The sequence below is a fragment of the Lampetra fluviatilis genome, chromosome 33, assembly GCF_964198595.1.
Source record: "Lampetra fluviatilis chromosome 33, kcLamFluv1.1, whole genome shotgun sequence".
Classification (NCBI taxonomy): domain Eukaryota; kingdom Metazoa; phylum Chordata; class Hyperoartia; order Petromyzontiformes; family Petromyzontidae; genus Lampetra; species Lampetra fluviatilis.
In genome coordinates, this window is record NC_136307.1 from 7,103,172 (window position 1) to 7,124,751 (window position 21,580).

The following is a 21,580-nucleotide window of genomic DNA, read 5'->3' on the forward strand; positions in this document are numbered from 1 at the left end:
CCGGTGCCTGGGCCCCTCTAGCCCACTGACCTCCCAGTGCAGCTGCACCACCTGATATTAAAACACTGGTTGCCTACCTTTTAACATGGTTTGCTGCTGCTTGGCTGCGCAAATGAGGCGGCTGATTCCATCAATCACTTGACTCTTGGACTCGATGTCCTTCTCCTTGGGCTTCTTGGTCAGGAATATTCCTGCATTGCCACGTGTGAAGATTTGCTATCATTTCAGGAGCCGTCGCTGTCACAATCAAAAGCAAGAGAGCTTAAAAAGGCAATATGTATTGTGGGTGCTTATGGGCAGCAATTAATCATATCCTTAGGTGTTTTCGGTAAAGTCACGTAGGTAAAAAATTTTTAAATTAATTAAAGTAAAATAAACATCACGACGTTTCGGAGGCAACACAAGCTTCAGTCTTCAGGTGGAACCGTCACAGCACGATAGCTGTATCAATAGCTGCACGATAGCTGATAGCTGCTACAGCTATTGTGCTGTGACGATTCCACCTGTTGCCTCCGAAACGTCGTGATTTTTATTTTACTTTTATTAATTTAAATTTTTTTACCTACGTGACTTTACCGAAAAAACCTAAGAATATTAATCCTTGCAGTCACGAAAGCTTCAAATCTAGAAGCAATTAATCACTTATTCATGTCCTACAGAATATTTTCATAACGGAAATGCATGTGATGGCAATGCTACCAAATAATAAAAACAACTTAACGAGAGACTGCGATTAAATCTGAAAAATAAAATGAATCAAACAAGTGGAAGTTATGTAACATTCTTATGCAACAGACATTCTGAAGACACATTACTACATTATAAGTGAAAAGTCCTCGACACACATTTGAATAAATGGAATGAGTCATAAAAGGCTTATTTCAAGCGTTCCTAATTTTAGTTTAATCTTCAGCATAGAGCCAAATATTCAATAAACGTGGTATATACCACGAATTTGCAAGGACTACATCTTAATTAATTTGGGTCGACATTCAATGGATTGCTTTAACCCTACACATCATAGAACAATGGGAGGGAAACCATTTTAACCCCTTGTTTCTGAAGGAGTTCTAGGTAATAACATCTCACAATTTATAGCTGCATGACGATGTTTTATTGTGTGGAGAAACGTGTTGCTGTGCTACCAGACAAGACATCACAACTTGAGTGTACTTATGAAGTTAGAAATTAAACAAAATACAATGCACAATACAAGATAACCGACATTAATGGATACAATTTCAACCAAATCCAATTTATACCATTATTATAGACACCTTTGTCTCCCTAGTGCACACAACAGACATTTTAAGGCTGAGTAGACCTCGGGGAGGTCTATGACAAGTTCAGATATTTGCCATTAGCAGAAGTTGAACTCGGGTTACACCACGTTTGGAGCGCAATGTGCCAACGACTACTCCCGCCACTCCACCACACAAAGTCAAATTAAGTCATTGAACGCCTTAGAGAATCCCAAAAGATTGTGCTCACCCTTCTTGTTCTTCTCCTTGGTGACGACGGTCATGCACATGCTGGGCGTGGCGCTCGGTCCCTCCCCGGGCCCCGTGGGCAGCCGGCTGACCTGCAGCGAGCGGAAGTTGCTCTTCAGTGTCGTTTTGCCGCTGCCCTCCTTGCGATCACGCTCGCCCTCGCGCCGCCGCTCAGCACCTGCCACCGTCCAGTAATCAACGTGGAGCCCCATGACCTCACCACCCTGCCAGCTGAGAATGGGCGAGAGGCAGATGGGAGGCGTACGGAGGGGATGGGATGGGCATGGTCACACACAGCGAGTTTCAGCGACAGCAGTTATGGGTGACGCGCAAGGAGGGGAGTGATGAGACAGAGGAAAGGGTGTAAAACACAACAAATTAGCAGGTGACCTGGAGAAAATGAACAACAAATTCTAGTGCCGAGACCATGATTTTAATCACAGCTTATATGCATATCTGCAAGGAGCCATTTGTTTTTGGGTTACATCTTCCTTCATAAAATGGTGCTCAACATATATATTAGTAAGGTTCATCTGTTGCAATCATGTCTGAGAATGTGCAAAATGTCAATGTATGACAAATATCCTTAAATATGCTTAATTTTCATTATTTCGATTCTATACATAAATGAGACGCACATGGCCATTCACAAATTGAGAAGGCTCAGGCACATTTATGATTATTTGGCTTCACTATTATCAGAATATCAAAAACCAGCATTATACGAGCAGTGTAGCCACAGGAAACTACCGTGTTCGTATTGCACAGGTCATGGTTTTCACTGCAAACTATTTTTCTATTTTGAATATGCAGTTTTTAAATCGAGCTCTTCACCAACTGCAATGCACCCGATTTCAGATCTTGGAAGACAACCAGGGATGAGCCTGGATATTGCTTGAATGAGTGACTATGAATGAAACAGATAGTATAGGCTGCTGTGGAACTATCTTGTCAGCAACAGCAAATCTCATTGTTGAAATCTATTTCAACGCCTACATATCTACCATCTTCACCAATGCGATAGTTTGGTTAAATAACCTCCATGACCCACATTGTGTGGGGGAGGCCTCGTCCAGCAGTGGATTGTCACAAACGGGCTGTGGATGTACACGTAGAACACCCAATGGATACCTGACAGGGGAAGGCCCAACAGACGGAGAGGCTGGGGGTGTCGGGCAGATGTCCTTGGAGCCACCTCCGCCCATGGCGCTTGTAGACGGGGTGGAGGTCAGCGACACGGAAGGGTACAGCAAAGACTCATCCATGTCCGCTGGGCACACAATTAAATGGTGTCACCTTCGCGTGCTCATTGACAAATCGTGATCAATAACTTAAACCCGAGTACCTATCCTAAAACCCTGGAGGAATGGGCTACTGAATGATTAGGGGCAAACGGAGAGGTTCTGTTGATTGGTGGGTGGGGGGGGGCATATAAACTCCATCGGCCTTTCCCCATAGAATTACCACTTTAACGGGCTCATTTACATCAATCCGTGTGGTATGGAAATGTGTACAAAACATCAATAAAAAACAGCAACTTTTGAATGTCACGGGACTTTAGGGCTTGCACTCAAAACGCGTGGTCTTCAAATTTCACACATGACAAAGCACAATTAATGTAAACTCGTAAAAAAAAATAGAAAGGCACCATAAATAATGGATTAGTAAACTTATATAGGATATGCATTTATTTCAGACACCACAACAAATTGTAATAAAACTGTAAATCACTGAAAAGGCGAAAGAGTGCATCTTAAATATAGATTTAAATAATTTGTTCAATCCATCACATATCTTGCAGCCATGAAGCAGTCAATTAAATTATGTCTTTCTTATCAAAAATAGGATATTTATGGAATACATTACAAAACCTAAAGTAAAACCAGTCCATGTTACATTTAAAACGTAAATGATTAGCTGATGTAAATTAAAATGTGTCGGCAACACGGTTTGTTGCAGCCCAAGGGCCAAAATTGTGCCACTAGAATAAATATATGGACAGCGCCATAAATTTGTACAAAAGAAAAAAAAATCTTGAATTATGGCCAGACTGGCCTGTCACTGAAATGCACGCATCATTGACCCTTCTTGGCCCCCATTACGTCAACATTTTCTGTCAGACATAAAAATCCTCGGCACTATTCTTAATAGAAATGTGGACCATTCACAGAGTACCAACAGACCACTGCTAATACAATATTTCTATGAAGATCACAACCTTTTATTCTTGACTTATGGGCAGCCAATACTATCACTGAACACAAAGCGGTTTACTGATATATTGGAGTCATCTCTTGGACTTTTTTCATGACTGCATTGGTCATTTTGGTGCAGTCATTTTTTTAGTACTGTATAGATGTCTTCATTACAGAAGACACGTAGCAGAAAGGGCACTCACATGATTACATAGTTCATTGGATGCATGCAAACATTTAGAATTTAGGTTGCGAAATATTATTTTTAATAGTCCACTTCAAAATATTATTCTTTGTAAAATTGAACTAGGAAACATGTAGCGTGGAAAGAAAAACTAAAATAGCAAAATGGGTGATTATTATTTGACAAAGCCAACATAGAAAATTACAAAGAGAAATGCACACGTTACCAATAGGAGCCGTCATCTGTTCCACCACCCCAACGTTAACAATCTGAAAAATAACAGAAATAATGTATTATTACAATTGTGTATATATTTACCAAGGGGCTTCATATTCTTTGGGTCTTTCGGTAAAGTCAGATAGATAGGGTCAAAGAAAATAACAAACTACGACGTTTCGATCGCAACACAAGCAGTCGTCATCAGGAAAAGGGGGTTAGCCTCTAAAGGCAAACTGTTTATGTGTCAGCAGCATGGGCGGGGCAGCTAATGTTAATATAGGGGAAAAACAAGACACCAGCAGTGGGTCTCCACCAACCAAAGGGCCACCAGGCAAACATTGCACCTCGCTCCACACACCCGCACTGCTGACGGTGGAGGTTGCTGCTAGAGGTGATGGTAGTAGTGGGTAATGATGGTGCTGGTCGACTTCCACTAATAAAGGGCTACTGCTAGTGGTGATGGTCATAGTGGGCAGTGATGTCCTGGTGGTGGGCTTCCACCAATTAACGGGCTACCAGGTCTAAAATGAAACATGCCAGCCAGTCAGGACTTAAACTAGTTGATAACGTCCTTCCAGTGATTGCTGAGTTTGTACCCACCTTCCTCGGTTGAAAGTGTGTCTATGTCTGTATAAATGGATGGCTTCATGAATTAATCTTTGTTGATAGCCAGTGGGTTTGCAAAATACCTTCGTCTTAGAGAAATCAATTTAGTGTGAGCCCACCGCATTAAAGCAATCATCAGCCACGGCCGAGGTATTGGTCCTACCGTGTTTCAGATCTGCCTTATGTTCACGGACTCGGTCCGAGACATGTCGCTTAGTTTCCCCAATGTAACTCCTGCCACAGACGCAGCTTAGTTTGTAGACGCCAGGGTATTGCATATCGGGGATCCTATCCTTCACAGATGGGATCAGATCACGAATTGTATGTGCTGTGTTAAATCGAACCTGGATCTTGTGTTTGCTCATGATTTTGGAAATCTTTCTGGAGACCCCTGCTATGTATGGCAAGGTGATGGTTTTGATTGGGTCTTCAGATGGTTTTCCCAACGGTTGGGGTGATAGCTTTACAGATTGTGTAGTCTGAATATCCATTCGTCTTGAGAGCTTGGTGTACGTGTTCCAGTTTACTGGCTCGGTGATGATGGTTGGAAATACATCAAGCTCTGATGAGGTAATTCTTCTGGGATGGATGGTGGTGGGAGTCAGGTTTTAGGTAGGCATCCATACGAGTTACTTTCCTGTAGACAGAATGTCCCATTGGGTGTATGGAATTGATGTGGTTGAGGAATTGGTTCAGAGCAGGTCGGCCATATGGCCAGATGATGAACACGTGTCATATTCGTACCTCTTCCACAAGGACGGACGTACAGTGGATGCCTGGATGGCATCCGTCTCAAAATTTCCCATGAAAACATTGGCTACAACCGGAGGGAAGGGAGATCCCATTGGGGTACCTTCAACTTGTTTGTAGAATGTTCCATTCCAGGCGAAGTAAGTGTTGGTGAGGCAGTGTCTAACCAGGGCCGGTACATCAGCATTCAGTCCTTGTTAGACCAAATCTTCAATGACTGCAAACTACGACGTTTGATTGGTGGAGACCCCCACTGCCGGTGTTGTTTTTCCCCTACATTAACATTAGCTGCCCCGTCCACGCTGCTGTCACACTTGGGCTACGCCCATCTTTAAACCTTGAAAAACAGTTTGCCTTTGGAGGCTAACCCCCTTTTCCTGATGACGACTGCTTGTGTTGCGATCGAAACGTCGTAGTTTTTTGTTATTTACTTTGAACCTATCTACGCGACTTTAACCGAAAGACCCAAAGAATATGAATTCCTGCAGTCGCGAAAGCTTTAAGTCAAAGATTTACCAAGGGCCTCAACCATAAAAAAAAATAACAACGTAAAAATGCGCACACATCTACTTACGCTGATGAAGGGAATAAACTTCTGACAAGACTCCTCTTCAAGTCTGTATTAAGAAAGGGGTGTTTATAGATTAAAACTTTGTCATCATGAATGATCAAAACACTGAATTAAGCTTTAATAATTTAAAATAATAAAATTGCATCATGAGAACAATGTGTCACAGTAACTTTAAAAATGAAAATGTTACTATTTCTGGCAAATCTATATTCGACATTGATTGCTATGCTTTACAACTGCCAAACTAATATAGCAAAACAAGCTACATTTAAATTAGAAAACAACGCCACAATAGACAGTGTAACTCAGAAACTGGTTTTATTTATCAAATGGATAAATAGTTCTTTAAACTGCAGCTGTTTTGTACTCTGGGTGTTATACCTTACTACCTCACTCATTGCTCACGTTAACCATCTTTTAATATTGGCACCATACTTCATTCGGTCTCTTTTTGGAGATGTTTGCAGGGAAGTCCTCTAAAAAGGGAGGTCAAATATTCTTGGAGGATTCGTCAACAAAAACACAATAATAGAGATGTTTTATTGTGGAGAAGGTTGTGAAAAAAGCATTACGCAAAAATTTAACTTAATGAGAAACGGTGCATTTGTGAGATTCTATACTACTGACACTTCATTAGATAACCATTTTACTCTACACAAAAAATGGAATAGAATTCTCGACTGGAAAAAAATCTAACTTATTTTCGCACAATCGCTGGGGTGTGATACAGCTGACATTTACAAAGTGAGTAATGGTGTGGACCAATAATAGGAAAATAACAAGAATCCCTACATCCTGAAACAGGCCATGGCAGGAAATAAGTGGGTTTTTTACAGGTTGGCTTCACACTTGGCGTAATGCCAAAACGTTTTCCTGGCATAATACGAACTCATTCTATGGAAAACCATTTTCTGAACGTGATTCACAAGTATCTACTTTGGCACAAATATAGATTTTTTTTTTTACAAAGGTGCCGCAACAACTGATAATGGTCAGTGCGCTTTGGGAACTTGTAACTTCCCACTCCTTTTGAATCAGTGGAGGAGGGACACACAAACTTGAGAGTTACATGTTGATGTCACTGCTAACTCCTGATGTGAGAAAACACTCAAGTTGGTGACAATGACACAGCGCTCTGCCGGCATGTGTGGGCATGCAAATCCGTAGCATTTAAAAATTGCAAGGACTTGCATATGCCAACTCTCTAGGGGGGTGTTGGACAACCACCGTGTTCAGTGCTACTGCCTCATGTCCCTGCAGGCAATGGGCTGTACGTTTCCACTTGACAAAAAGGGAGAGGAAAGCTCAAACGCGCAATTGTGCATCAGAGCGGAAGGTGCCAGACAAGCATCAAACACGGCCAAAGATTGGGGGCATCAGGGGGAAAACTAAATGGTGCTGCTGTGTAGACACAGATTTTGATTTACAAACAGCATAACACAATTTGCTAAATCGGGGCAAAGGATAATGTAAAGCTGTAAACGGAAACAACTATCATGTGTCCTTGTAGGATTACATTTGAGGTAAGGAAACCTTATTTGAGGTCTCTTCTAAAAGAACCTGTCTCAAAGCAGGATTGCCTAGTGTTAACCGACTAAATTATTTTGTAACTTCTACAGTAGAAATCTTCACACACGTTTCTAAGCAGCTACTCATGGTAATTTCAATGGTTGTTGCAGAACAAGACTAACGTAAATCTTTAGGGATGGATTTTCCATTTTTATCACGTAAATAGGATTAAAAAAACATTAAATCACTGCAAATGAAAATAAATGAAATCTGCGATTGCATTGATGAAGTGGATTTACAAAAAAAAAATGCGTAGTAATGAGATTTCATCGGATTACCCCTTTTGTTTGTAGGTCAGCATGGCTTCTGCTATTGGCAACGGGTGAGTCACATTAGCCCCGGAAACATAACCAACGATGCGAGTTGTAACATCAAGTAAATCTGGAAGAGAATTAGAAAACATTGCAATAATATCATCGTTGCAGCTCTGGTATACAAATGAAAACGTTCCAGTCAGCCAACAATATTACGTAAAAAAACACATCACTTCATTATTCGTGACAACAAATTTCTGAGGAAACAGTAAAGGGGGCCGTTGACAGCAAGATGAAAAGAAGTAAAATGAGTGGCATCTACAACAGTAAGGGAATAAGAGTACACATGAATCAATTCACTTGTGAATCATTAGCTTAAAAAAAACATTATTTTTCTATAGCCTCATAAATGATTGGCTTGTGTGTATTTCAAATTTAAGCGTGCAAACACACCTTGGGAAAACTTCAAAGCACAGATTCAAAGGGTATTCATTTATTTCACAATAATTGGCAATTTAAATAGTAAAAAATAAGGGATATATAAAATAGGTCCTTGTAGGAATAACCTCGACTTGAAAGAATGAAACAAGAGTGTAATGTGACAAATATTTAGTTAGGCTGTGTTTCAGGTTGTCCTACACACGTGTGAGGCTTCATAAATTAGAAACAACATACTGTATATATGAAAAGACCATAAAGCGACTTCATACACACTCTTAACATCACTCCAGTGATCCTGTGAACATGAACAGTAACCACATCACTTTTATGTTGCTGGTGTGCTACTCAACCCAAGTACGCTTTTGGGTTGAAGCTTCCTTTAAAAAGCATAGGATGGTATCTGCTTCTTAAAACACGAAAAGCCCTAGGAGCTGTTGAATGTACATTACAACTGACCTGTCGTGGGAGGCTCCGGATGGGTGAACATTTCCTGCCACACAGGGTCCAGGAACACACCCCCGTACTTGCTGTCCAGAGAGGCGAGGTACTTAGCCAAGCCGTGGCAGCCTACGCAGGGAGGCACACCCACAAATCAGTGAGATTCATCACAATGGTATGCAGTGCTACTGGCTAACATCACACTACAGTAAATAAATGCAAGCGGGACCAGTGATAGTTACATTAGACAGTAAAAAATTAATCCTCAGTGGTCACAATGAAGGTTATTGATGATATCACACCCCCTACTTCATGCCTGAGACTGGAGGACATTTTTCACAATTCTGGAAACTGACTGATGATGCTGGTTTTAACTATTAATGAAACGTTGTACCCAATTGTTAAATGTTGTGAGAGATTGCTCCTCAAACCCGAGTGTGAAAACTGTATTGGATGGCTGCGCCGGGTGCAGGAAGGTTTGCGACACATTTAACTTTTACAAACAGATGCAAAATCAATCTCGAATCAATGTGTTAAAAGTTATTATCATCATATAAGTAGCACATTATATTAAGTATTCAGGACGCTCACCTATGCATGACCCATTGACACAAAAAAATCATCGCATGTTCAAATGATGACGGATACAGAAGAGGGGTAGCTACCAATCAGCACACTTGTCTAGACATAAATGTGACCAGTATGCAAGTGATGAGACATGACAGACTTAGAAAGTGCTGCTGCCTACTGCAATTTGCATATCAAACATGTTCATTTTACAACCAAGCACAATAAATTAAACTGTACACCTAACACACATCCATGTTTGGTGAAAAAATGATAAAGGCTCAGATTTTACAAAGCTTTCATATAGTGCAGCAAATGCAGTTGAAAAAGAAGTCTTCTCATGTAGCCTACCCAGGTCACACGTTAGACTTGCTGATGACAGCACTAGAGAAAATCTAGAGAAAATACGGTCTCGGCCATTTTAAAAATACATAAAACCGAAATGTCAACAAAACCTTACAAAAACACCGCAACCACCCCAGAGCCTCGCACATCATTTACCAAGTGGGATTATGAGAAACCGCAAGAATCCGAGCCAGTCAGAGGTCTTCTGAGAGAGTTGGTCAACAAAGCAGCGGAGGACGGCGTGCAGGTGGCTCAGGTCACCAACCACCGCCACACGGATGGGCTCTGGTGTCTGCGGGTTTGAGTTACAGCTATGTTCACACCACCAGGAGCAGAAAGGGAAACGGTTGAGAAGTTTACTCACCACAAGCAAAGTGGGCAAGCCGTGCCAATATACAACAGATAAGTTAGCCGTGACGGTATAACTAGGCATGTAAGGATTCACATTCCCCCCCGCCCCCCGCAATGTCACAATTTTGGATCATAATTACATTGATCTCGTTAATATTGTCCTGTTCATACTGGGCCTTGCGTTGTGTATTGGACGTTTTATCTCACTTATTCCATTACATTTGTATTGTCATTCAACTAAACAATTATCTGTAAAAAAAATAGTGTAATATCATGTCTATCATAATCAATACTACTAATGTTCACTTTTAAAAAATATAGAATCCGGGTAAAGATGACCCATGTAGCAAAACAAGCATCTCTATTTAAGATCTACAATAGAAAGAACACACTATATGCACTGGTACAGCAGTCACAGCATCAGTAGCCGAAAGGATTAAACAATAAAATGAGGATACAAATTCCACCACTTTTTCTCAGATGTTCAAGCGTAAAGCAAGGATCTACGGTCACTCACAATCGCTGTATCCTGGAGACGAGAGACACAAACACGGCCTGCACGTCGGCCAGAGAGGCGGTGCACACTACTGGCTGGTTGTCCTTTTGAAGCAGGGACGACACGTACTGGTTTATGGGAGTAGAGACAGAGACAATGAAACTATTACAACAGGATAAGCTGCATATCTGGTTTACCACAAAATAACGCAATGTTTCTTTCCCCCCCCCCACCACAAAACAGATACAGTAATTAAAATAGTGTCTATTATTTTAACTATACAATTACAAATGAAGTTTCACATTAGCTTTCAAAATGATCTGGTGTACTTCTAGCCGTTCACTGTGACAACTTTCTATTGGGTCCCTTATCATGTTCCTTAAGTATCAGGTTTCATCCTCTTTACGCTTCACTTGAAAGGATGAATAAACAATGGCACAAAAGGAGACTGTGCCTCCATTAGAACCCAAAGCAAACTTCAAAATAAATACCTTGGGCTTTTCTGCAAGCACACAAATATTCTATTAGGCAACCTAAAGCAAAGAAGGTCATTTATTTTAATCTTGAAAAAATATATATAACAAGAAGCCATGGCTACACCGACTCAAGTGTTTACTGTATAGACTGGGTTTGATGTACGTCTAATGTGTAATCGGGAACAGAAAGGAAAAAAAATCACTCTGGTTACCTGTCCCTGCCAGTCAGCAGTGTTAATGAGCATCACACTCTCTGGTAGCTGGTCTTCCGTACCAAGGATTCGGTTTAGTTGCTCATACACCGAGCGCTGGGGGGTCTGTCAACAGAGCATTACAAACCACCTCGAATCAAATATTTCACACAGCTTTCATTTCTCAGCCCTGTCGATTTGATCCACAAAACCCACAATTACATGGACTGCGGTGTTGTACCAAATTAGAATCAGAATCTTTATTTACACTGGAGGAATCCAATAAAGCTCAGAGCTATTTAAGTATGAAACAGGATTTTTCCACAACACTGGGTGTCGCCCGATGAGGCTGATTTTAATTACTGTCGAAAGTCGTCTCACTCAAATTGTAAATGCTGTGGGTTTACTCTCCAACACGGTGTGCTGAACTAGTATCGGATTGGCATGTTTTGTTTAGGTGACACTAAAATCCTTCGTGATTAAATTACGTTCTTGGTGTAACAAGTGGAGAGTCTGGGCTCAATAATGAACAAAAATCATAATATCCATTTTTCTTACGTGGAATTAATCAAATTCCAACTCTGAGAACTACATTATTAGTTTGTCATTAAATACATAAATGCACACCATTGATGGATGACCCACTCACATATTGATCAATCATGAACAAAAATCATAATATCCATTTTTCTTACGTGGAATTAATCAAATTGCAACTCTGAGAACTACATTATTAGTTTGTCATTAAATGCATAAATGCGCACCATTGATGGATGACACGCTCACATATTGAAGTATGGTCAAACAACCCCCGTGACCAACACAGCATGGACAGGCTTTTAAGTCAGAAGTCTTATATGAAAAAAGGCTGATAAACAAAAGCAAATAATTAGTTTTTTTTTATCCAAGTCAACCAGGTGCCTGCCTGCATGAGTTGGGGGTCAGGGCTCTGGTCGTTGTCCAGGCTGCTGGCGCGGACACTTTGCAGCCGAGAGCTTGACCGTTCCCGCAATGACGAGCTCCGTCCTTTGCGCAGCGACGCCCTCACCTCCACTCTACTGCACAGAGAGTCCAGAGAGAAGCTGTGTGAGTGAAATGTGCTGGCATGTATTGACTGCAGGTGTAAATCAACTTCATCAGACATTCAGTTATGCTTTCTTGGAATCCAATGGCCCTTTGTTTCCCGAGTTGGTTTTAAGAGCACGTCAGTATGGGTAGATACCAGGCTGAATTTCAGCCGGCTCTGTCTGGGTCACCGATACGCAATATATATTCCTCACCCAGCTCACTATATCTAGTGTACCCTCTCACTGTAGTTGTGGATGTTAGTCACGTGTCATCTCCCAGTCTACCAGTGACTCAGAAAATATCTGAATAATTACATCTGTACTATTCATGCACCTGGGAGATGTGATGATCTGGGACTCTGTGCGGCTCATCTTGCCACGGGGAGGAAGCCTTTCCAGCAGGGCTTCCACGCGACCCGACTCCGAGCCTGGGCTCGTGTCAGTCTCTCTCAGCTCCTGGTCAGGCACAGTGGAGGGAGGACAGAAGCAATTGTCCACAATTCATGCATAACTTGCACAAGTGCTATGTAACTTCAAGGGAATAGTTTAATTTAGAATTGTGCTGATAACAGACTATAAAGTGAAGATTAACTGGGCCTCAAAAGTAAATGTGCCTCTTTATCATTAGCTGTAAGTTAAAGCACAAAAAAACTGCATTGGCTATTCACAAACAGAAAAGTAACAAAACAATGAGACTTAAATAAATTATGCATTGCCCTGGTGGCGCAGTCCAGCTTAAATGTGATAGAAAATAATGAGCACTGCCTCTAGAAGGCGATAAATAAGACAAATGTGTTTTGGGACAAGTGCCCAAAGCTATTAAGTGGTGGATAAAACAGAAATTGTCCTACTAAATATTCCCATTTTGTGCTAGTGAATGCCATAAATGTAAATAGAAAACCAACAATACGCAAAATAAACGTTTAGTTTGTTGATAAAACAATGCTTTTAAGAGGACCCACCTGCGGGCATTCATCTGTGCTTGTGTCGGAGGTAAACCTTTTCCTCTCAAGAACCAACAATTTATCTGGGCTTTCCACCTGCAGCAAGATATGAAAAGCCGCCGTTTATGCCAAACATGGATTTAAAAACTCTAAAAACAATTCCACTAAGAGAATTAACAATCTATTGAATATTAGCTTCAAAAGTACTAATGAGGTGATGGTAGGTAAAAAAACTACAACGGAAGCAAGCAACGAAATAACGTTCATCAAGAGTGAAAAGTAATGCATTCATTGTTTTTTTTTTCATTTTATATCCTTGGAAGTTTCCCAAGTTTCCTTTTCAATTACAACTCTTGTTAACCCAAATATATGTATGCATGATGTCCCCATGTATATCCAGTGGGCATTTAGAGCTGCCCAAGCACAACTGTGGAAAACATAAATAACATTTCGTTTTTCTCAAGACGATTATGATCAATGTGGGATTGATGTACTTCTTTCACATATCGACACCACTTTTATCCTTTGATGCTCATTATTAAAATGTTACACCAAAATATTAAAAGTATATTGAAATTGCGAGGATGATTCCTAACCTGGCATGCGACTTCCCTGGGCTGGCTCTTCATACTTTTGATGCTGGCAATTTCAGTCTGAGAGCTTGAGTTAGAGACCTCTTGAAAAAATGGCCTGAAAATGTTTAACACGTTTGAATGTATTTAATGGTGATATAAAGGATGCACTCCCTGCACAAGTCATTAAATTGTTACAGTTGAAAGTTACATTTTTTTCATAATTTTTGGCAGTGGTACACGCATAATCTAGTGGAATGAATCTAAATAACCTATATTGCATTAAAAAAAAAATCACATCTCCGATTAGCACGTTGGCTACGTACAGTGCGAAAGAAGTTCAACATACAAATGCAAGTAATTCCCTCTTACACACAACTGCATGCAACGAGTGCAAGTATGAATAGTGCACAATGAATGATTACATCTAAAGTATATAACAAACTGCCAATATGTGGCAGAGGCCACAGTGTTTTAAACATTGAAAACACTTGAGGCAATACAGATCACCACCTTTTCGAAAACCTGCATTACTTTTGTAGTGGTTTCCAGAGGCACACACTTGAACTTGGAGGCAACACGTTTATTCTACAACCCAACAGGGTAACGACATAAACGTACAACAGTTAACTAGACCCCAACAGGGCAACTACATAACCGGGTCAAGGTCAGTAACGTACTGCCTGACCCACGATGCCGAACGTGACGACCAAAGATTGAGGAGACAAAGCATGGCGGGTTGATTCCAGAAGACAGCGGCGATCGCTCTCGGGACTTCCCTTGTATGCTCCTGAGCGTGGCCTCGCTCCGCCTTCGGCCACAACCTCTCTTCTGGATCTTACCAGAAGGTTCTCGACCGAGCATCACGTGTCCCTCAAGCCACCATTTGGGCCCCCCTCGCTACCCTGTCCTGGTCACGTGCCCTCTCAGGTTCATCCAGACTGTCACGTCCCGACTTGCCCTCTCTCTGACCATCACCATAACTCTGCCCTCTAGGGCCCGCTTCCATGCCATACCGACTCTGGTGCCAGAGAGAGGCCCAAGACGCACAGTTCCACTCGTGTGACAGTAGCTAGCGCTATACGCCAAAGTGACTCCATTTAAGTCACTACACTTAAAAAATTCCCACTTAAACTACATAGTGGAGAGAATACCACCTACCTATTGTAGGCACATGCATAGTTGCCGCATGCGCCACTCACATTTTTATGAAAATCACCTTAGAATTTTGCCAAATCGTTTTAAACTTTTGCCAAAAATCTGATGAAAAAGGAAAATTTGCAAACATGTGAATTCTCTCTAGATTTGAAGCTTTCGTGACTGCAAGGAATCATATTCTTAGGTTTTTTCGGTAAAGTCACGTAGGTAAAACATCAAAATTAATGAAAATAAAATAAAATAAAAGCAAAAATCACGACGTTTCGGAGGCAACACAAGTCTCCGTCATCAGGTGGGACCGTCACAGCCGAATTAGCTGCATCAAGTGAGGCAATGATTCAAGAAGTAATCCCTTATAAGCAAGTTGAAGGGGGGGAGGAGAGGGGGGGGGCTAATCAGAATGTGGTAGCCAATGAATGGAACGTATCGGGAGGGAGGGGGGCAGGGCTCAAAGACAGCACTCCGTGCTGTCTTTGAGACAGCACTCTGTGCTGTCTTTGAGCCCCGCCCCCCTCCCTCCCCCCCTTCAACTTGCTTATAAGGGATTACTTCTTGAATCATTGCCTCACTTGATGCAGCTAATTCGGCTGTGACGGTCCCACCTGATGACGGAGACTTGTGTTGCCTCCGAAACGTCGTGATTTTTGTTTTTATTTTATTTTATTTTCATTAATTTTGATGTTTTACCTACGTGACTTTACCGAAAAAACATAAGAATATGTGAATTCTCCTTTTCGTTTTCAGTTACACAAGTTCTCTGGAAGATCTGTGGATGGATTCAAGTTGCGGACCAACTGGAATTGGGAAATATTTATGTGCATTCTGGTCTAATTATAGCTGATGTTCACTTAGAGGATCAGTGACTGAGCCCATGTCAATGCAACATAGCAAGTCAACCGATCACTTAAGAATCAAGAACAACAGATGGCACATTCTACTTTTGCACCCTTATTCTACACATGTAAACTAAACATGTTTTAAAATAATGTAATTAATATGTTTTGCATTATTCATGTTTTTGTTTTATCTGGGATACCCTTCACATCTCATTACACTGGGTAATCAAAAGGTGTTCGTACTTTACAAATGTTTTGTCATGCGCCTGTTATTAATAGTCTGGTGGTAATGCCACATTATTGTGTGCATACACATATACAGTTGCATCGGGGTCATATTCACATTTGTCCCAAGCCCACATTTGTTGCTGGAAATTGAATTTAAAAAATGTGGATTTTGTTTGAGTGCCGTTTTATATTTATTTTGTAACCATGCTTGTTTTGCTCAAATTTCTATTTGGTTGTTGCTACGATTAGATTTGCTTAATTGCTGTACTTTGTATTTATGTTATTGCTTTTGTCATTTTGGTGACACAGTTCACTCATCCAAATGGAGGCAATCCATGACACGCAAGTCCTCATCTGGTTAAACAAAATAACTTGAAAACTTTACGAAACGGCCAAAACATATCGCCATGGCATTTTGCCCAATTGCTGGTATTTAAATATCAGGATGTTTTTGCCAAGAAAATCGGATAAAACCGAACACTCATACTTGTTAAATCAGCCTGTGTGTGTGTGTGTGTTTTCACAGTGATGGTAGGCGCTTCACTTTGGTCTCACTTGAGCGTTGGTTTTGGTGCACTGACGACGCTTTCATTGTCGTCCATATCAGGCCCGCTGTCACTCGGGTTGTCGAGCTCCAAGCTGTCATAGAGCAAGTTGAGGTCCTCCTCCTCCTCCATCTCACGGGTCTGGTCTCCCGGATCTTGCTCAAGGTCCAGGTTCTACGATGACAATGCATGACCTTCAAAAACCTATGGCAACATTGGCCTAAATATATGTGTGTATACTAGTGAGAGGTACCCGGAAAAGGACAATGATGTAATGCTTTCTACACTTTGCACAGCAGACATGTAACAATTCATCGATTAAAATCGATTCTTACACTGATGATACATGCATTAATTGGACATGCACAGTATTATTTCTCATATGATTGAAATATTACGCACATTTTTATTTTAGGTTAATATCACCAATGAGACATAATAAGAGAGTACACATTAGACAGTATAGTACTAAAAATAAATCTTGAATCAGGAGGTTAACCAGTACAATCAGTGCAGATCAACCACACCTCTTACATCTATTTCGCCAACAATTTCTTTGAAATGTTTAATTGATCTTGCAATTGTAACTAGTAAAAAAACCTTGCACCATTTACTTTCCCCAAAGATAAATAATATGTCTGCAAATGTTAACAGAAAAAGTAAGCCGTTATATACCACCACATTTAAAAACACACCTGCGGTACATGAGAATTATTTGCATTCTACATTACTAACTTACCTCATCCATCACACGGAATCGCTTAAGTAGTGCCACCACTTTTTGTTTCAGGTTCGGTTGCTGCAAGTCAAGCGAGTACACATGCTGATCAGATAAATGCACTCCTGAAACCAGAATGTCTTAAGTGGATATCTTTGAGACTAAATTGTACTAAAGTCAAAAATGTTGCCACTGTATCCAAGGGGTTTCAGACCCTATGTTGCAAACTTATTATTTCAAACATAAGGTGGACTTTGACATCATTTTTGCTCATCTGTAAAGCTTAAAAATGGTATGTCAAAGCATGGTTGGCAATGAATTAGGTTGTCATTTTAAGACGACAGCTGGTGTCATGTATATTAAGTTTCGTGGAACCATTAATTGAATACAGCCCAGTTTAACATAGCCATTACTGTGAAGCGCTTAAAATGTATGGTTGGACACACTAGAATTCGATGGGACAGGAGGAATGCCAGAACCTCCCTGGCGTCTGTAACACAAGGAGATTGCTAAACATGTATGTCAGCAAGCAAAGCAATATTCAGCCTCAACTTGGAACTCAAAGCAATGGACATTTGCCAGAAACTAATTGTACTCAGCTGACCGTGTGCACTTTTACATCATGTTTCACAATGCATCCTTCTGTACAACAGTGATAGGGCATACAAAATCACTGCTTAATCCTTTGTGAAAATCCAAGTAAATTATAAACTATCACTTTGCACAAAATCAATGCTTGTGCAAAAGCACTTTGGTAAATTAAAGATTAAACAGCCATTCCAAAGATTTGATTGTAGAGCCCCAAAATAAAACTGCAAAACAAAGTTAAAAACGGTTTTCCACAATACATGGCACATACTTTGTTTCAAATTCCATTAATTGAGGACAACCATATTTTCAAAGGCAGCACACCAAATCTATAACAATGTGTTTAAAGTTTATATGATCAGTCTGATGCGGCCTTGAAAAGTAACAGGTAAAGCACATTCCTGTAATAAAGCATTGTGGAGGTTAGAGTCTGTGCATGGTGTACATGTGTACTTCCCAAACCTCCTGAGGTTGCGAGATTGTCAAGATGTAACGATGCAGGAAGCAATTTCATCAAATAATTTATGCAAACCTTTTCATTTTACCCTCTTATATGTCGGATTTTCTGGGCATTCAAATTTTCTTCCAAAGACAACACACATTGAAAAAAACTAGCCTAACAACTCAATGCAGGTCACTCCTGAAAAAAAGAAAACCAAGAGCGCCAAGACTGAGGCTTTCCTGAAAAAAATACATGTTAATTGTTATTTTAAAAAAACCACAAGGATTCAAATACCAACCCGGCTGAGGGATATCGCTCTGGATACTTTTCTGTGCCTCGATTTCTTTGACTTGCCCGAGAGGTTGTAATCATCGTACATGTCCTGCGCAGCCCACCGGGAGCAGAAGTAAAAATAAAAGCGCAGCATGCGTTACTTGGCGCGCATGCATTATTGCATACTTAAAATTAGAAGGCAAAAACAGATGCCACCTCCTTAAGTTTGACTTTAAGTTTATAATTACCCAACTAGGCAAATCAAAACAAGCTTGCCTTAATCATGCAGTGAGATAGTTTGTGCCCTAATTGTAGCTTACACGCACACTTCAATGATAACTTGCACTGGCATTCCTGCTACAACTCGATACTCTATCTTGTGCTCTAAGCTTCACAGACGTAAACAGGTGGTGTAATCAAATACAGCACACAAGCTTAATAAATACTTGTCAAGGCGAGCATCATTACATAATGCAGATGGACCCGTTCCCACCTGTACATGTTCATCGCTTGCATCCTGTTCAGACGAAAAGCTCTCATCATCATCCTCAGAGTAGTTATCTGCATCTGCAGAGCGATCTGAGATACAAATCAGAAAGTTGTAATCAGGTTTCGAATTAAAATATGTAAATCATATGAAAGTCATAAAGCACAGAACAGTGTATGTGTAATAAGGGCACCAGTGTGTGAATATTGTATAAAATAAAACTTTAAAGTGGAAATTTTCCAGAGTAATGTTTATTTATGGAGATAAGATGTTGCAAAAGGTTTCGAACAATGTAGATAAAAAAACTATAGTACAACGGATATTGTGGACAGATATTACATTTCAATTACCAAGCCGAAAACTAATTGGTTAATGAATTTTAAATCGCTACATTGTTGTACAACAGATGTAAGTGGATACAAAAACTTTCAGTCTTGGTCACAGAAAGGAAATTGCAAAAGTTCTGCTTTAAAATGCAAAAAAACACCACCCACAGCATGTGACCAACTGCTACACAACACAAAGCAGTGCATAGGCACTTTTCAAATATAGTAAAATCTTCATTCCACTCATAGCTTACAAGAAATGTAATTCCATATTGTAAAGCAAGAGGCATACCTAGGGCCTTGTTCTTGCGTTCACCAGGCCCCACTGTCTCCTCTTGGTCGACAGGCTGGCTTGACAGGGAGAAGATGCAGATCTCTGCCGAGCGCCCAGCTGTTGACTCCTTGATGTTGCCATGAAGCCCCAGAACCATTCCACCATCCGTTGGGTGCTGCATCACCTTCAATTCAGAATTGCTTTGGTTTAAGGTCTCTATGAAAAATGAATGATTTTAGGGCGGTGTCACACGTTTAGGTACTTTCTCATGCCCCTGCTGAAGTAATTTGGATCAGGCCTCGACAGAATATAATATTGCGATAACACTTTCATAGCGGTATAATGCAAAAAGGATTAAAAAAATATCTATTCCTTGCACCGTTATTATTTATTTTCATTTTTAAATCTTTGAAGCAAATACAAATAATTTCACAGGCACCACAGGAACTGTACGTTTAAGTTACCAGAGATTCAGATGCACGTTTAGCTTGTGTACTCATTAATGTCTGCCCAAAGCGACCGGACTTCAAATAATTACCCAAACAAGTACGTCCAAGACAAAGATTAATGGCAGCCAGACGTGGTGCTGCCAACCACATCGTGTTCTGGGCCAAAACAGAATTGCTCCATGTGAACACTTGCCAATGTCCCTAAAGGACTCTCATTGTTGGGGATGTTCAAATTTCATCCTAAATGCCAGTTAGTAACAATATTTTGTACGCAATTATTACAATCTACTTTCATTGAATTCTACATCAACAAATCAAATTATCGATACTGCTCAGATATTTACATGAACACTTATATGTCATGTTTTTGAAAAACCATTATGATTGCAGAGTAAAAATGACAAAACACAATATATTTAACAAAGAACCATGAGGCAGAAAAACACATTCAATGCGAGAATTCATCTAGGTAAGCAATAAATCATCTAACAAGCACAGTTATCAATATTTTACCAGGCTGTTACAGATATTTTTAAAGTAAAAAAAGATTAATTACATGTCCTCCAAGAGGTACTGTATGCATAAGATACTCTTCGTAAAATGACAGGCCAATATATCAAATGATAAGCTCGATAATAGATTTGAGCAGACGTACTTAATGCAACCGCGCAGCTGGTAGAATAGTCATGTGGGTCCCCGAGTTCACATTAGCCAAAGGCATTTTAATCTTAAAACCAGCAGGAAACAAAGTGATGCAGACTGATGCAGATGTCAGGCCCCCGTTAAGATTAATGAGAAAAACAAAGTCGCCCTGGAATGACCTTCGGAGATAATCCTTAAATTAGAACCCTTGAAAGAAGATCGTGTCTCATGACCGACCTCAGGTGCCCTTTAGGCAGCAATGAGTTTATGCTGAAGTTTATGTAGATATGAGAACATTAGATTTTCTTACTTAACTAACATTAAGGAACAACCATTGAAATGTACCTTTGAAAGTAAACAAAAAAACAATAATACTCTTAGTTCTTTCGGTAAAGTCACGTAGGTAAAAAATGAAATTAATAAAAATAAAACAATAAAAATAAAACAATAAAAATCACGACGTTTCGGAGGCAACACAAGTCTCCGTCATCAGGTGGGACCGTCACAGCCAGATTTGCTGCATCGAAAAAACCAATAAAATGCATGCAATGTTTAATATGCTTCTCAGTTAACCTCAGTCATGTTGATGAAGCCAGCTGCAAGTGTCTTGTATCCCAAGAAGGTGCGGTTTTTGTATCGCTTTCTCCTCTGCAGCATGATCTGAAGCTTGTTGCTCTCCCGCTTTAGAAAATGTGGATACTGCATCAAAAACACCACATATCCATTGCCACGGTCACAGCGAGAAGCCTGTACGACTGCCAAGTTTACAAACAATAAAACAGTAATTGAACTGCTGTTTGAAAAGTAGATTTTTTTTCTCAATTTGTGTATTTGAAGATACATTTTTTTTATTGACCAACTTTGGTTTATATAGACTATAAATATTGC

General features: G+C 40.3%; 1 protein-coding gene across 4 annotated transcripts in view; it reads right to left on the reverse strand.

Annotated features, from left to right (window-relative positions):
- The window catches only part of PACS1 (phosphofurin acidic cluster sorting protein 1), a 34,700-nt gene that overhangs the window by 5,060 nt on the left and 8,060 nt on the right, over window positions 1–21,580 (reverse strand). The window contains exons 4-23 of one of the 4 annotated variants that reach the window (XR_013639551.1): window positions 21,266–21,391; window positions 19,620–19,785; window positions 19,008–19,093; window positions 18,540–18,623; window positions 17,233–17,292; window positions 16,504–16,667; window positions 13,751–13,844; window positions 13,173–13,250; window positions 12,545–12,666; window positions 12,069–12,201; window positions 11,165–11,269; window positions 10,498–10,604; window positions 9,786–9,940; window positions 8,736–8,846; window positions 7,863–7,965; window positions 6,019–6,061; window positions 4,096–4,138; window positions 2,622–2,760; window positions 1,492–1,721; window positions 78–237 (exon numbers count right to left, since the gene is read on the reverse strand). Coding sequence is in view for 3 of the 4 variants with exons in the window: in XM_078871988.1 (XP_078728114.1) it covers window positions 78–191; window positions 1,492–1,721; window positions 2,622–2,760; window positions 4,096–4,138; window positions 6,019–6,061; window positions 7,863–7,965; window positions 8,736–8,846; window positions 9,786–9,940; window positions 10,498–10,604; window positions 11,165–11,269; window positions 12,069–12,201; window positions 12,545–12,666; window positions 13,173–13,250; window positions 13,751–13,844; window positions 16,504–16,667; window positions 17,233–17,292; window positions 18,540–18,623; window positions 19,008–19,093; window positions 19,620–19,785; window positions 21,266–21,391 (2,263 nt within the window). In the remaining variant the exon portion in view is untranslated. The remainder of the gene's footprint in view (window positions 1–77; window positions 238–1,491; window positions 1,722–2,621; window positions 2,761–4,095; window positions 4,139–6,018; window positions 6,062–7,862; window positions 7,966–8,735; window positions 8,847–9,785; window positions 9,941–10,497; window positions 10,605–11,164; window positions 11,270–12,068; window positions 12,202–12,544; window positions 12,667–13,172; window positions 13,251–13,750; window positions 13,845–16,503; window positions 16,668–17,232; window positions 17,293–18,539; window positions 18,624–19,007; window positions 19,094–19,619; window positions 19,786–21,265; window positions 21,392–21,580) is intronic. The other 3 variants (XM_078871988.1, XM_078871989.1, XM_078871990.1) reach the window with 3 other exon arrangements.